Consider the following 14,376-nt stretch of genomic DNA (forward strand, 5'->3'; position numbering starts at 1 on the left):
CTCAGTACGATCACTGCTGACAATGCTTCGACAGTTCTCGTCAGAACTTCGGGACGCAGACCTGACCTGGGAGGATGCAAGAGAGCTGGCAGCTGACAGAAAAGCCTGGAGACAGTTTGTGGACTATATGCTCCACATAGGGAGCGGATGTGGTTTATAATGAAAAATAATTTTTCTTAATTTCCAGTTTTTCCCAATTGTTCCTAAGTCCTCATTTCGACAGAAACTTGTTGGAGTGTCTATTTAATATAGAGACATGCGCCAAAAATGCGTATCTGCATTTAGATTTTATGAACAGTCCTGTGCTACTTATGAAACAGATTTTTGGGGAGGCTTTAAAAAAACAACATAATGAAACAGATATCATTAAATAAAATATGTTTATTTTAAAATAATTATTTACAGAAAAACATACAGAATATGTTTATTAGTAACAAAGATCTATATATTTTTTTAAAGTAACAAAGCGAAAACAATATATATCTCAAATAAGAGTTAAAATTACACATGAATGATTGTAAATTAAAAACACATACAATTTTAAAATTTTACAAAACGTACATGGGCAAATTTTCTCATTCATTAAATTAAAATTTTACTTTTTTTACTCAAAAGATACAGAATGTAATTTTTTTTATATAATTGGTGTTTACTCTATTCCTATAGAAGATAGCACAAGAAGTGTTTTATTAAGGAGAATAAACAATATACGATTCCACTGAAAATAAATAAAAGGCAATCTTCAAAGTAGTCAAATTATGTTTAACACATATTATGTGGGAGGCGAGTTTTACAGTTGTCAGTCTGCCTATCGCTGTTTGCAGGAAAATAATCACAATTATCAAAAATTTTACGGCTCTTGCAGGAGACAGTTTTTTTGCTTATTATATTGTCATATTTAAGGTTTATAATGACATCTGTTGAATTTTCATTAAAGCTTTAATATAAGAGTATATTCAAATACGATGTTTGAACACACTGTCCTTCAAAAGGTTAATTATGTGATAAGTTGCACTTCAGATCTGAGACAAGATTGGAATATTCAATGAGATGCAGATGTCACAAGAAAAGAAGCTCGCGACAAGGGAGATTACTGTTATATGAGAAACAAAATGGCGGAGAAATAGTATGTAGCAAAAGGAGAATAGCAGCAATGACTAGGGCACACAGGGTTACATACCTATAATCGTACAAGCGTACGTGACATACAGGCCATCGCAAATATGTATGGGTACATTGGGTATACATTTTATCAAGTAATTAATTGTCTATATTTTAATATCACAACCAGGTTCTAATCTAAATCAAAAATGACTTAATCAGCTTTGCATTTAAATAAACCTGATGAAATAATAACTATTTATGTGAAGCAACTTGCCAATCGAAGATGATGAAACAAAAATAAATGTCCATTTGATATAATCAAAAATGTATTTAAAAAATTTTAAGTCCCTTAAATTAGCTGTGAAACAATATAAAGGTATTAAAAAAAATCTAATCTAACAAAGATATTTGGTTTATACTTTCCTCTGAATAAAAAGTTTTGCGACATGCGTAGTTTTCGTCCCAAGGTCTTCAATCGGAAAATGTCTGTGTAGACAAAACATTGTTGGAGATATAAGATATTAGTAAACAAGAATTGAAACTCGTTTTTTACAATTAAATAATCACTAAAAGAAGTTTAAAGATAGTCAGTGACCTGTAAACATTTAATTAAATGTCACAAAATTATAAGTCAAATAATAAGATCTAATAAGATTTACGAAACACATGAAATCATCCTGATTCAGGCAATATGTAGTTGCAACTACATATTGAGATATCTATAAAAATTGTGGTTAAATTTCTCAGTCCATAACACAACACGATTTTTCCTCTTTTCATTATATGTTAAATATTTATTTACCACTTTAAATTTGTATTTGCTCAGAAGCAATAATGTGGAACACCATGTGCTATGAATAGATAAAGATAGCGTAGAAATGAATAATTAATGACTTGCCTGAAAGAAGACAATATTATAAAAATGATGACAGGAATAGAACTGAAAACAATTAAATATTCAATCACAAAACCATGGTATTGATAATCAACAATACACTAATATTCAGAATTCACATGACAAATTTCTAAGCAGAATATTTCACTTAACATTGAACTACAGGTTTATATAAGATGTAAACAAACGAACAAAAAATATTTCCATACCAAATTTGTCTAAAAATATCAAATAATTAAGTAGGGTAACCATATAGTGACTGGATGTTTATTGTTTATTGATGCAGCTTTATTGATGTTAATCACATTATTGTTTAATAAACAATACAAATGATAAAAGTTTTTGTTGTGAAAATATAATAATAAGACAATAAAATATTATTTTCTATATAAAACGAGAAAAGCATTTAACAAAAATAGTTGAATATTTTATAAACATAAACTGCCTTAAAATACAGTTTTTCTTAACTAAATAAGAATTTTTGTACAAAGCGTGAAGACGGGAAGAATCCTTGCTAGTTATTGGAAGTCGTTAGTCACTCTACAGTTACCCGATCTCATCTTATTTTACGACACCTAATTTATATTCAAAACAAGATTTAAGATGATAAAAAGACTAGATTTTACGCTATTAAATTGGTAGTTGTAGTGTTCATCGTACTCTGTAGGGGATCTCGGAGGATGAATCTGGCAGCCAAACTCAAGTGGTCCGATCCGTATTGAAAGTTAGGCAACGGCCCCATAGACTCGCATTCGCTCACCGAAGGGAGCCGAAAGCGCTGCAGAGCTTGCAGAAACCCGCCAGCGCCCGAGCTGTAGTAAATGTAATCTACTGTTACCCAATTATTTTGGTAAGTAGAGGCTTCCGTTTCCCCGGAATCCTTTTTGTGGTCGTATACAGACTTGAAACTCAAATGATGTTTAACAGATTCAGAATTAAATAAATGTTTATTTTCGGAGACAGATTGCTCCGTGTGTTTTTCGGCGCTCGGATCTGTCAATATTTCGGAATGATATAATGCCGAAGACTTTATGTCATCGGTCGTTTCCGTTTTGCTCCGTTGCAGATATACACCCAGGTGTTGACAAGTATCCGTCACGGCGATGTGTTGCAAATTAGTGCAAAATGTTTGCGGCGTATGGAATCCCTCTGCGATGAGCGAAGTGACAGGACTGCCCGGTAAGGAATTTAAATCCCCAGTCATTATTATGGGTAAATGTTGAGTGTCGCCGCTCGTTGCGCTAGGTAGAAAGGAGAATTTGTCTATTTCTGCTAAAAATACTTGCATTTGTGCAAAACGCACATCGTTTCTTTTCGGGTTATAAAGCAAATGCGTTGTGCATACCACAAATGGGGAATCAGGTAAAGACTTAGGCGTGAGTTTGATCATGAGGCCTATGTTATCCCGGTTCAGCAAATTGATATCCGGCTGTAAGAACTCTACATTGTGATCGGCTATGAGATTGAAAGCGGATTCTTTAAAGAAAATTGCGCAGCCATCAATTCGAGTGCGCGTCTTTTGTTTATAAATGCCCCGGTAGCCCATGTTGCCCAATTGATATTTTATACTGTTCAAGTGTTGATTTTGTACTTCTTGCAAGCAGATGATATCCGGATTCATGTCGAGTATTTCAGCCATTATTCTATGGAAACGAAAGTCCCATTTGAGTACGTCGGGTCTACAATGCCTGTACAAATAATCGTGGGTTTCTAGAAGACTCTGCGCTAAAATGTTGTAATTCATGACGACTAAAGGAAGTCCGTGAACATGTTTGGTCGGTGTTTTGTAGACATTTTCCCAATAGCGGATGTCAGCGGCCAACTTTCTCAATCGTTCGGGGCTCTGGGATTGGCGTCTCTTCCTGGCCTCTACGAGGACATCACTGTTTGCGGATTCCATCGTGACAGAGTGGTGTCGAGAGAGGGCAGGTGCCGTTTGTACAGGTGGAAGGTCAAGCTGCGGGCCGCTACAAGGTGGAGAGTTCGAGCCCGGGTATTCATCTGAATGATCAGTCCTTCCATTCCATTTGAGATCATTCATCAAAGCTCTCCTTTGCAATAGTCATATGTAATACGCATTGCTTACGAAATTTCTAAAGGATTTGTTGCTGCTTAGCATCTTAGCCTAAAAAATAACACGCATAAAAATACACATTGCAAATAAAATAAAATAATAAAAAGTGCAGTAATATTTTAAAATATCGCATACCAGATTATTAAAAAGAGCACTTGAGTTTAATAGTATTAGGTATAAGTCCTAAATATATTTAAAATAATAAGATTATATTTTTAGTAATTTTGATTAAAACAAATTAACGTTTTCAGCGCTTATCAGTTATCAAATCTTAAAAAAGTTATGACTTTTCAGACTTTTTTTACTGTTGACATTGACACAAAAATTAAAAGACAATAAAATAGAAATAAGAAACCCATACACACATATCAATATAAAATAATATTTTAGAGAAACCAATATTTATTCGTTACCAGCGGATGGAGCTTAGAGAAAATGAGAGTCAGAATGTTTAGACTACTCTTGTCACTACTTTGTTGAAATCTGGAAATAAAATAAAAAGGGAAGCTAAAAATGTATGAAGATTTATGTTGACGGCCTATTTTTTACAAAATAAAGTATTGTCAAATATTTCAGTGAATATTTATGTTTAAACATTAGAAAATTCTGGATCCTGTATATATTTAAAAGACTGGTGGTGAGCTTAATACAAACCTAGTTTTTTTTATGAGCTTCTACCATTCGAAATTCCCGAATAGAAAGACGCGAGCGTAAAGCGGTGGCGAAAAACTATCATGTCCTGGTTATCTTAATGGCTTATAAATAAAATTCGAAAAACAAAAATAAAATAAAAAACATTCTGAGGAACTGAATTTGTTTCCTCTGAAAATAACTGAAACTGTATATGCCGACATTTACAATAAAGCTTCTTTGTGCCCCGTTTTTTGTCATATTTGTATTTCAAATCATTATCGTCAATTCATTACTCTAGTATATAGTCTTTGGTCATTAGTATTGTTATTACTATTATTATTACTACAGTATTTTCATTATTTTTATATATAGGTAGGTACCTATCGAAATTATTTCATTACATTTTTTTTTAAGTTATCGGTTATACATATTTGTTTCAAAGATAATTTTTTTTACTATATGTATTACGGGTCTTTGGGCATGGCCTGTGATGAGCCGAAATACTTACATAAGGTAAGTGTCTATAAAACTGACCTAGCCCCTATTGCTGACCTATTTCAAAGAAACAACAGATAATAAGACACTGGTTCAATTATTACTAATTTTTAATATTACCAACACTGCAGCCATGCTTGTGTTATGTGATGACAATGTTTTACAGTCAATATTTTGATTTTTCATATTTGAAATATCAGTTATAGTTTGGACATCTGGCAAGTAGCGCGCGCACACGGAAAATCCTTAACAGACAAGCCTAATCTTTCAAGTTTTATTTTAAAGGTGTATTATTTTTATATGATTGATATTTACTAATATTTTATATGTGTTAGTTAGTTTAGTGTATTGAATTTACAAAAAACAAAGTATTTGTGAAATAACCATATGATTAATACAATACATTTATAAAATAAAAGTTGTCAGTATTACATTCACCCGAAATTTCATTAGTTTCCTTTACTGACCTATAGGTCAGTAATGAGTAAGACGAGAGCATTTTTAAAGTTTACATAAATTTGTGAAAATTCTTAAATACGTAAATTTCTTGCGTGCTTTGGATAGCATACAGTTTTTGGATTATGGGGGCCTAATTCTGACCTATATATTTTTGCTTGGTTTTATAATTATAATAAATAGTTTCAGCGGTCAGTAATAGAAACGAATCTAGATCAGTATTATAAACACATACTATTTCAGAAAAGGAGTTTCGTTCTGAGCCATCTTTTTGTGATTTTTCTTATGTTAAAATACAATTTATTTTTTCTTTTTTAACATAATATCAACAAAAAAAACTTTGTTTATTATCAAACATAAACTGATTCCACTATACTCGCATGAGTGATCACCTTGCCTTCATGTAAGTAACTATCGAGATAACACTGCGTCAATACAACATCAGTGCAGATACAGTGCACCATCGGGTGCAGATAAGGGTTAGTAGAATATAAATATAAATATATATATATATATATATATATATATATATATATATATATATATATATATATATATATATATATATATATATATGTATGTATATATATATATATATATATATATATATATATATATATATATATATATATATATATATATATATATGTATATATATATATATATATATGTATATACATATCAGGCACACTACAATCATGCTCTAATGTTGCACACCCAAATGAGGTTACTCCTTGTAAACCTCCAAATCCCACGATCTTAAATGTTCTAACAGCGTTTAACTGTCCCGTTCCGAAGGGGATATCAATTTCTTTACTAGCGCTGTATCTATCTCCACAGTTTAACCATCGGCGGTAGATCCCCAAATTTGCACGCGTGTGAATCGTGTTCTCGATACGCGAGCGTTATTTGGCAAATACAGAGTGTTTTTTTTCGTTTCTAATAAGAATTATTATTAATTTAAATTATCTACTGAAATTTCTTGGTGCAATTGCATTTTCATATTTATTTTATAAATATCTACCTTTTTACACTAATTAAATTGTCATAATTTTAATATTTACTTTACCCTAACAATGAGTGGAAAATAATTGACAGATGATATGATTGAGCAACTTCTGAGCTATACGGACACTGATGTATGTATATAAGTGATGATGAATTCCATTTAGGGTTAGAAAATAAAGATTATGCTTCCGACGCCGACTCAGATAACTATATAATCCAAGAACTTGATGAATCTGACTCTAACAGCGTCAAGCCCGTACATATGGTAGACAACAGTAGAAATGAAGAAAATTTGTTCACTTCCAAATCAGGCTACAGATGGACAGATATTCCCAAACCCAAGTCCAAACTGTTCATACAACGTAATGTCATTTTTGTATTGTTTCTCGCTATCTGATTTTTTTACCATTCTTTGTTTTTTTTTTCACCATAATATACGACAAATTAGAAACCCGCTAGTATGTACCGAGTAGTATGCTTCTCTCTCTCTCTTTCTCTCCTCACCCCCTCTCGCTTGCATCGTTTCCGGCCGAAGCGCCTAGTGTCCAGTGATGCTTAAACATTGGGCGGAATTGAATGTCATTTCCGCAGAGAACTTTTTCACAACTATGTTTTTTTGAAAATTATTGTTTATTGCAGAAAATTCAAATTTAAATGGAAAAAATAGAATAACAATAGCATGATAAACATTTTGACATAAGTCGAATTTGTGAAAAACCTGTATTTTTAGCATTTTACTTGGGGTATTGCCAGTACCCCCTTCGGAACCCGCGGATTGTTTTTTTTTACTCTGGACAGGAAAGGTTAAGCAGTCTCTGTGTGCCAGAAGATAAAGTGGCAGAAAAGAAGAAAAAAAAACTGAAAATCACCAAGGGTCTTCAAAAAATCTTCCTCGTAAAAACTAAAATAAAATGAGTCCTGTATTGTAAAGTAGGAAGGGGAATTTTTTAGGAATTGTAATAAATCCCAAAAAGGATGGTTCCGCTTTGATCAAGGTCGTGGTATGCCTGAACTGGAAGTGCCAGAAAAACAGGATACTATATAGTATACTTCAGAAGGAATCATAAAAACAATTCCAGAACCGGTGTGACTAAATGCTAGAGGAAATTATTCCATTCCAGAATTACTTATTTATAGTGAGCTTAAAAAAATACATTAACAATACATTTTGTTTAACCAATATGTTTTTTTTAATAAATAATAAATTGTCACATAAGTACTTACTTTTACATTTATTTCCATTACAAATACTTATATCTTACTCCAGTTTACATATGGTAAAATATATTAAAATATGAATTGAGTTGTCTTTTTCACTCATAGTCAGTAATAGGGGCAACAGCGGTCAGTATTATGAAATAATCCATTTCGAATAGGTCAGTATTGAATACAAAGCCTTTAACTGTTTATTGCGTGGATTTTAATATATGCACTTGACTTTTGACTATTATTTTTTTAACTTTGTAAGGATAAAACTATCCCATTAAAAAATAAAAATAAATTTAAAAAATTATCAAGCCGTTTTAATATTAAATAAATATTTTAAAAATATGGACCGGCTTAAGACAAAAACTAGGTCAGTATTATAGACACTTACCTTATTACTATTTTTTATATATTTTTTTTTAATCATTAGATTTTATACATTACATTAAATATAAATGCAATGTGAAAAATCCTTGGCTGATATTTTTATTTTAAAGTTATGTACACAGCTATCGTAATTACACCATGTCATTAGCCACAAATAGCGGCACACTACGGCAAAAAGATGTAAACTGGCATTTGGATTGGGGATTTAATTTTTGTGCGGCCATTCTTGTTAAAAGCATATCATAATATCATAATTAGAAACGCATCGACTAGTGGTTTATACAATCAGCTAACTACTAACTAGTTATATTAATTAGTTGGTCTGTGCTACTAACCAGTCGGACATTTTTTAATCCGAATGAAATCGCGACTACGTATTTTAAGAAACTTATCCTAGAAACAAGTAATATTTTTGAAGAGGGTGCGGAAATCGAATACTACGAAAAATGTGTTTAATTCTATTTATTTCATATTATTTGAGAATTTTCGACATTAAGTCAGATAACATTAAAAGGGATATATATATATATATATATATATATATATATATATATATATATATATATATATATATATATATATATATATATATATATATATATATATATATATATATATATATATATATATATATATATATATATATATATATATATATATATATATATATATATATATATATATATATATATATATATATATATATATAGGGGGAGAAAAACGACGATATAAGAAAGGAATGTAAGGCTGAACGAGGAATAATTGAAAAGATTAGAAAGAGCTCTTTGCGGTGGTATGGACATGTGGAGCGAATGGATAGCGAGAGAATGACTAAGAAAATATATGTGGCGAATGTGAGAGGGAAAACAGAACGTGGACGACCGAAAAAGACTTGGCACGATCAGATCAATCAGAACCTAAAATATGGCGGTGTCAAAAGTCTGCGTAATCGGAGGGCATGTATGACTAGATGTATGGATGTGAAGGAGGCTAGGAGTGTATGTCAGGACAGAAGAGTGTGGCGTTCCATCCTCTCTGCCTACCCCTGCGGGGAAACGGCGTGATGGTAGTAGTAGTAGTAGTAGTATATATATATATATATATATATATATATATATATATATATATATATATATATATATATATATGTATATATGTATATACTTATTATTAAAAAAACTATAATCAATCCTTTACTTTCAATGTTTTCACGGGTTTTTTAACATAACAATTGATGTATAAAACTGTAGAAAGGAAAATAATAAGATTTTCGTTTTAGTCAAATTTATATTCATTTAATAAAATACACTTATTTAAAAAGTATTTTAAATTATTATTGTAAATTATTTATTTATTCTTTCTTTTTATAATTATTTTTGCTGAAATTATAGTTACACTTTTCTCTAACAACTCCTATAATTATAACTGTTGAGTTGATAAAAATAATATTAAATGTTAAATGTACACATACAGGGGTTAAAAATGTAAGATGTGATTTGTGGACGTACAATGTAAAAAATTAAATAGAGAGTAATAGATTATAAGATGTAAAATACTAATTTTGCTGTTATATTAACAGCTTCAGTAAATTTTGTATGGTTAGAATAATAATAATTGAGTGGTGTATATAGCATAACTTTCGTTGTGCGTCATATTATGGCTGCGTTTACTGAAATCATACTTGAGCTCGGTGGTGTTGAGGCGTTCGAAAGTGCCACATCAACGGCGTCGACTTTCCGCTGTCCCTATTTCAGTTTGCGATTCTGTCATTTCCGCTCCGCACGCTGGCAAGTTGACAGCGTCCGCATCGAGGTTCTAGGCTCATAATATACCGAGCGCTCGCTGTGGACCTGTGGCCGTTGAATCTCAATAGAATCATCTTCGTAAAATCATCATGAAGAGGGATAATAACAGCGATGGGGATTTTGTAAGTATATTTCACTTAAAACTATTTGGCTTTGTCGCCGGTTTACGCCCGTTATTCACAACCTGCCGGTTCGACGCCATTTTGCCGTTCTATTAATTTAAAATTTAATCGTAATTTACGTGATTACAGCTTCTAATCTTTGTTTCGGTGAGCCACCTTCGTCTTTATAATTGAGATGTTAGTTGTTTTTTGTTTTTCTCGGGCAGCATTGTCTCGTATTATTCATTCCGCGGAGTCGCCGAAAAAAGTGGCGTGGCGTCGGTGCGTCACGCCGCACGCCATTTTCGCTTTCACCGAGAGCTTCCTTTATCGTTTTGTTTTTTTATAGGACGAGCCCGAGCACATGAGAAAGCTTTTCATCGGCGGTTTGGACTACAGAACTACCGATGATTCGCTGAAGGCTCATTTCGGAAAATGGGGTGAGATCGTGGACGTCGTGGTAATGAAGGATCCGAAGACTAAGCGATCGCGTGGTTTCGGATTCATCACGTATTCCCGAGCTCAAATGGTCGACGATGCTCAAATCGCACGTCCCCATCGAGTTGATGGAAGGTGAGATTGATTTTTATAAATAATTATAAACCACGTGTCATTTTTTTTGTCAGTTTGTTTACCGCTATTCGGCGCATTTACCTCGACGCCATTTTGTATGTATCATACAGTTCCTCTAATTAATTGTTGTATTATGAATTCATTTTGTAAAGGAAAACTGGCACTTTGCGTGTCCTCAGCGTTTACTTATATTCTAGAAAGATGAGAAATGGACGTAGTATTTTTTTTTAATTTTTGGTGTGGCCGGTAAAAAAATGTCAAAGAGGATTTTGCGATGTCGCAGGTTCCTTAATTTTTACCGCTCGCCATTTGTCCTCCCTGGCAGTTTCGCGGGCCATTTTTGTATACTGCTAGCTTATTTGTTGTCCTGTGGGTCCGTGATGGGTTGCCGTTAGTACTTAATAACTGTTGACTTTCAATATCAAAGTGTTTATCGTCATCAGCCACAGATTTGCCTCATACAGGTCCCTATACCTGGTATGACTTCCCTTACCCTGTGGAGATTGACTGCCAGAGCTCGCTATGTTGGCTTGGATCTACCATATCCTCTACCAATACACTGCCTCGCAACAAATGTACATTTAAGATACACTGTAGTCCCGCTTGGACCTTTGTTGGATGTTTTATATCACATTCTATTACTTGCTACCTTTGGATGGCATCTATATATTTTAATCTTTCATGAGTCGCATTCTGATCTAGTAACCAGGCGGACCTTGTAAACATTATTACATGTAATCAATATTTGAAACTAACTTGGTTGTTTGATAACTTACAACATATCATATTTTATAATTCATTCTTGACACGAGATATAGTAAAATTTCAATTAGCAACCGAGTCAGTCTGTTAACTGTGTGTCTATTATAGTATAAAATAGGTATGTAATTTTATTTGACCAGCAACCGTGTTTCGTTGTAACCGATATCGATATTTGACTTGTCTGATTTCGGTGATGACGAAACCTGGTTGCCGGTCAAATAAAATTCATGTGAAAAAAATTACATAGTTGTTATTTTAAACTATAAAATTCATTTCCACCGAGAAATGTCAGTACAAAAGTTAAATGTATTAAAATGTGTCGGTCAGGCTGGTGGAGCCCAAGCGCGCCGTGCCGCGGCAGGACATCAAGCGGCCGGAGGCGGGCGCGACGGTGAAGAAGCTGTTTGTGGGCGGCCTGCGCGACGAGCACGACGAGGAAAACCTCAAGGAGTACTTCAAGCGCTTCGGCCTCATCCGCCAGGTCAGCATTGTCACCGACAAGGACACCGGCAAGAAGAGGGGCTTTGGCTTCGTCGAGTTCGACGACTACGATCCCGTGGACAAGATATGCCGTGAGTCCCTGTCGTATTACCTGCGCTGATTTTTAGTCTTAGTCCTCATTACCGAGGGTTGTGACCCGTGTGGAAGCAATGACTTCTCCAGATATCCCTCGACTGCGCGCGCTACTCGATCGGCACCTCTCTTTCCTTAAGAATAATTAATATTACATATCCTTTTAAACTTGTGGATTCTGATAAATGTCATGCATACAAGTTCTTTAATTCTCGAGTTTATTGCAGTCCAGCTATATTCCGACTAGATAGTCGTCGGAATATCGTTTTATGCTGCAAAAATCAAATGCTACGGAGTTGATTTTGTTTTTGACTTCGATTCTTTTGCAATTAACGAAGTAGCTACAATAATTTTTGTATAATAAAGATTTATAATATATAATCAAAATAGTGACTATTTTAAAAAAATGCTCGTTGTTAATAGATGTTATTTATTCCAGTCCAGCACATGCACACCATCTGCGGTAAGGCGGTGGACGTGAAGAAGGCCATCTCGAAGCAGGACATGGACCGGGGCGGCGGCCCCATGGGCGGGGGCGGCGGAGGGCGCATGGGCGGCGCGGGGGGCCCGCGCGGGGGTGGCGCGCGCGGGGGCGGGGGTGGAGGCTGGGGCGGCCGCGGCGGCCAGCAGAACGGCGCCGACTGGAACGGCGGCGGCCAGGGTAAAGACACTGAATCACAAGCAGGTATACAGCACGCCTGCCGGTAGGACAATGCAATCGCTCGGCTCACTCGGCCAGACATTCCCTTCCGGTTTGTACACTGCGCTAGTCTCCCCGACACCACCTTTCTAGCTTTTGCATTGTTTTACAGTTACGCCATCCAACTTGTGTAAAATTGACATATTTAATAAAATGAGATAAATAATTAATCGAGTGTACACGGAATAATATTTTACGCAAGTTTGATTGCCCTAAATATATTTAACGAAGATACATGCCACAGATTTGCCTCATACAGGTCTTCATGCCTGGGATGACTTCCCTTACCCTGTGGAGATTGACTGCCAGAGCTCGCTATGTTGGCTTGGATCTACCATATCCTCTACCAATACACTGCCTCGCAACACTAATTGCGTTATTATCGCTTATTATTAATTTTGTACAAATGAGATGCCTTATTATCCGCATTTTTCGCAGGTTACAACCAGGGCAACTGGGGCGACGTGAACCCGTGGGACAATGGCAACGGGGGCGGCTCCTGGTCGCAGGGCGGGGGTGGCGGCGGCTACGGGGGCGGCGGGCAGGGCGGCGGCGGGGGCGGCGGCTCCTGGGGACAGGGGGGAGGCAACCAGGACTTCGGGGGCGGATACCAGCAGGGCTACGGAGGGGGGCCCATGAGGAACCAGTTTAACCAGAACCGGCCGGCTCCGTACGGCGGCGGTGGCGGCGGCGGCGGCGCGCAGATGGGCGGCCAGGGAGGCGGGTATGGGGGCGGCGGCGGAGGCGGCGGTTACGGGGGCCAGGGGGGACCCCGACGCTTTTGAGGAACGATGTCCCGTGAGTATTGACTGGATTTTAAAGTTGAATCGTTCACTGCACATTTCACTAGAAACCCATTCTCATCCCGTTGAAGCGCCGAGATCCCGCGGGGGAATGTCTTGCTTGTCATGTGTAGTGAGAGAATACAATACTTGCGGAACCGCCTTCTCGCCGGGTGTGGAGTGGAGCGTCGAGTGGGGAGGGTGAGAAGGCGGTTGGTGCGGGTGGAGCAGTGTGACTAACAGTTTTGTTATCTATAGGTCCCGTTCGCTCTTACTAGTGACTAGGCAGGCAGTATCGCAGTAAGGCAGGCAGGCAGTTAGTGAACAGTTCGGCCACGGGACCCCGCTAGCCCCGAGCGAAGAGTAGAAGAAGTAGGGACAGTGACTGAGGACTCCATTAGTGTAACGTGATGTACTGTAAGGGTTGGCGATGGCCAGATAGTTGAGCGCTCACTGTAGCCCTCTCCGCATCGCTCCTCTAACTTGCGATTAGTTAAGTTCTCTAATTAATATTATTTTGTAAGATTATTGACTAAGTGTAGTATTAAATAAACCACTTTATACAGAACATTTATTTGATTCAATACAGAGTATCTGGATAGGTTTGTATGGAAAAGGTGTACAATGTAGATCTGATAGTGATATATAGAAGTAACAAGATCTTGTGTCTTGTGTATTCATAAATTATATACGATCCTTACCGAGGATAGGTGTAGAGAGTGTAATGATGCAATAACTATAGATTATGTGAGAAATTATGTACCTATTCAATATTCAAATAAACGTATTCTTTCAAAAGATCTCAGGAAGGCCCACACTAAA

The 14,376-nt window shown here is 35.8% G+C and overlaps 2 protein-coding genes across 3 annotated transcripts; one reads left to right on the forward strand and one right to left on the reverse strand.

Moving 5' to 3' along the window:
- Nucleotides 1-400: 400 nt before the first annotated feature.
- Nucleotides 401-4,386, reverse strand: LOC148311001 (protein angel-like). The gene is made up of 2 exons (XM_088257527.1): nucleotides 4,209-4,386; nucleotides 401-4,124 (listed from the first exon to the last, which is right to left on the reverse strand). The coding sequence occupies exon 2, from the start codon at nucleotides 4,038-4,040 to the stop codon at nucleotides 2,622-2,624; it is 1,419 nt and encodes a 472-aa protein (XP_088113653.1). The 5' UTR covers nucleotides 4,041-4,124; nucleotides 4,209-4,386; the 3' UTR covers nucleotides 401-2,621.
- A 5,617-nt stretch (nucleotides 4,387-10,003) lies between these two features.
- On the forward strand, nucleotides 10,004-14,376 carry Hrb87F (Heterogeneous nuclear ribonucleoprotein at 87F). 2 transcript variants are annotated; one of them, XM_088257529.1, is made up of 6 exons: nucleotides 10,004-10,185; nucleotides 10,514-10,737; nucleotides 11,827-12,071; nucleotides 12,512-12,757; nucleotides 13,211-13,570; nucleotides 13,813-14,376. In XM_088257529.1, exons 1-5 carry the CDS (start codon nucleotides 10,153-10,155, stop codon nucleotides 13,555-13,557), a joined length of 1,095 nt encoding a protein of 364 aa, XP_088113655.1. In that variant the 5' UTR covers nucleotides 10,004-10,152; the 3' UTR covers nucleotides 13,558-13,570; nucleotides 13,813-14,376. The 2 variants fall into 2 exon arrangements, with proteins under 2 accessions (XP_088113655.1, XP_088113656.1); XM_088257530.1 differs by having other exon boundaries at nucleotides 12,512-12,733.

The sequence above is a fragment of the Brachycentrus maculatus genome, unplaced genomic scaffold (assembly GCF_059751285.1).
Source record: "Brachycentrus maculatus isolate JH-2025_06_01 unplaced genomic scaffold, ASM5975128v1 h1tg000081l, whole genome shotgun sequence".
Taxonomy (NCBI): Eukaryota; Metazoa; Arthropoda; class Insecta; order Trichoptera; family Brachycentridae; genus Brachycentrus; species Brachycentrus maculatus.

Coding starts and splice junctions, on each gene's coding strand:
- LOC148311001 (XM_088257527.1), bottom strand. CDS start 4,040: ATGAATGATCTCAAATGGAATGGAAGGACTGATCATTCAGATGAATAC.
- Hrb87F (XM_088257529.1), top strand. CDS start 10,153: ATGAAGAGGGATAATAACAGCGATGGGGATTTT. Junction 10,738..11,826: donor CCCCATCGAGTTGATGGAAG/GTGAGATTGATT, acceptor TGTGTCGGTCAG/GCTGGTGGAGCCCAAGCGCG. Junction 12,072..12,511: donor TCCCGTGGACAAGATATGCC/GTGAGTCCCTGT, acceptor TATTTATTCCAG/TCCAGCACATGCACACCATC.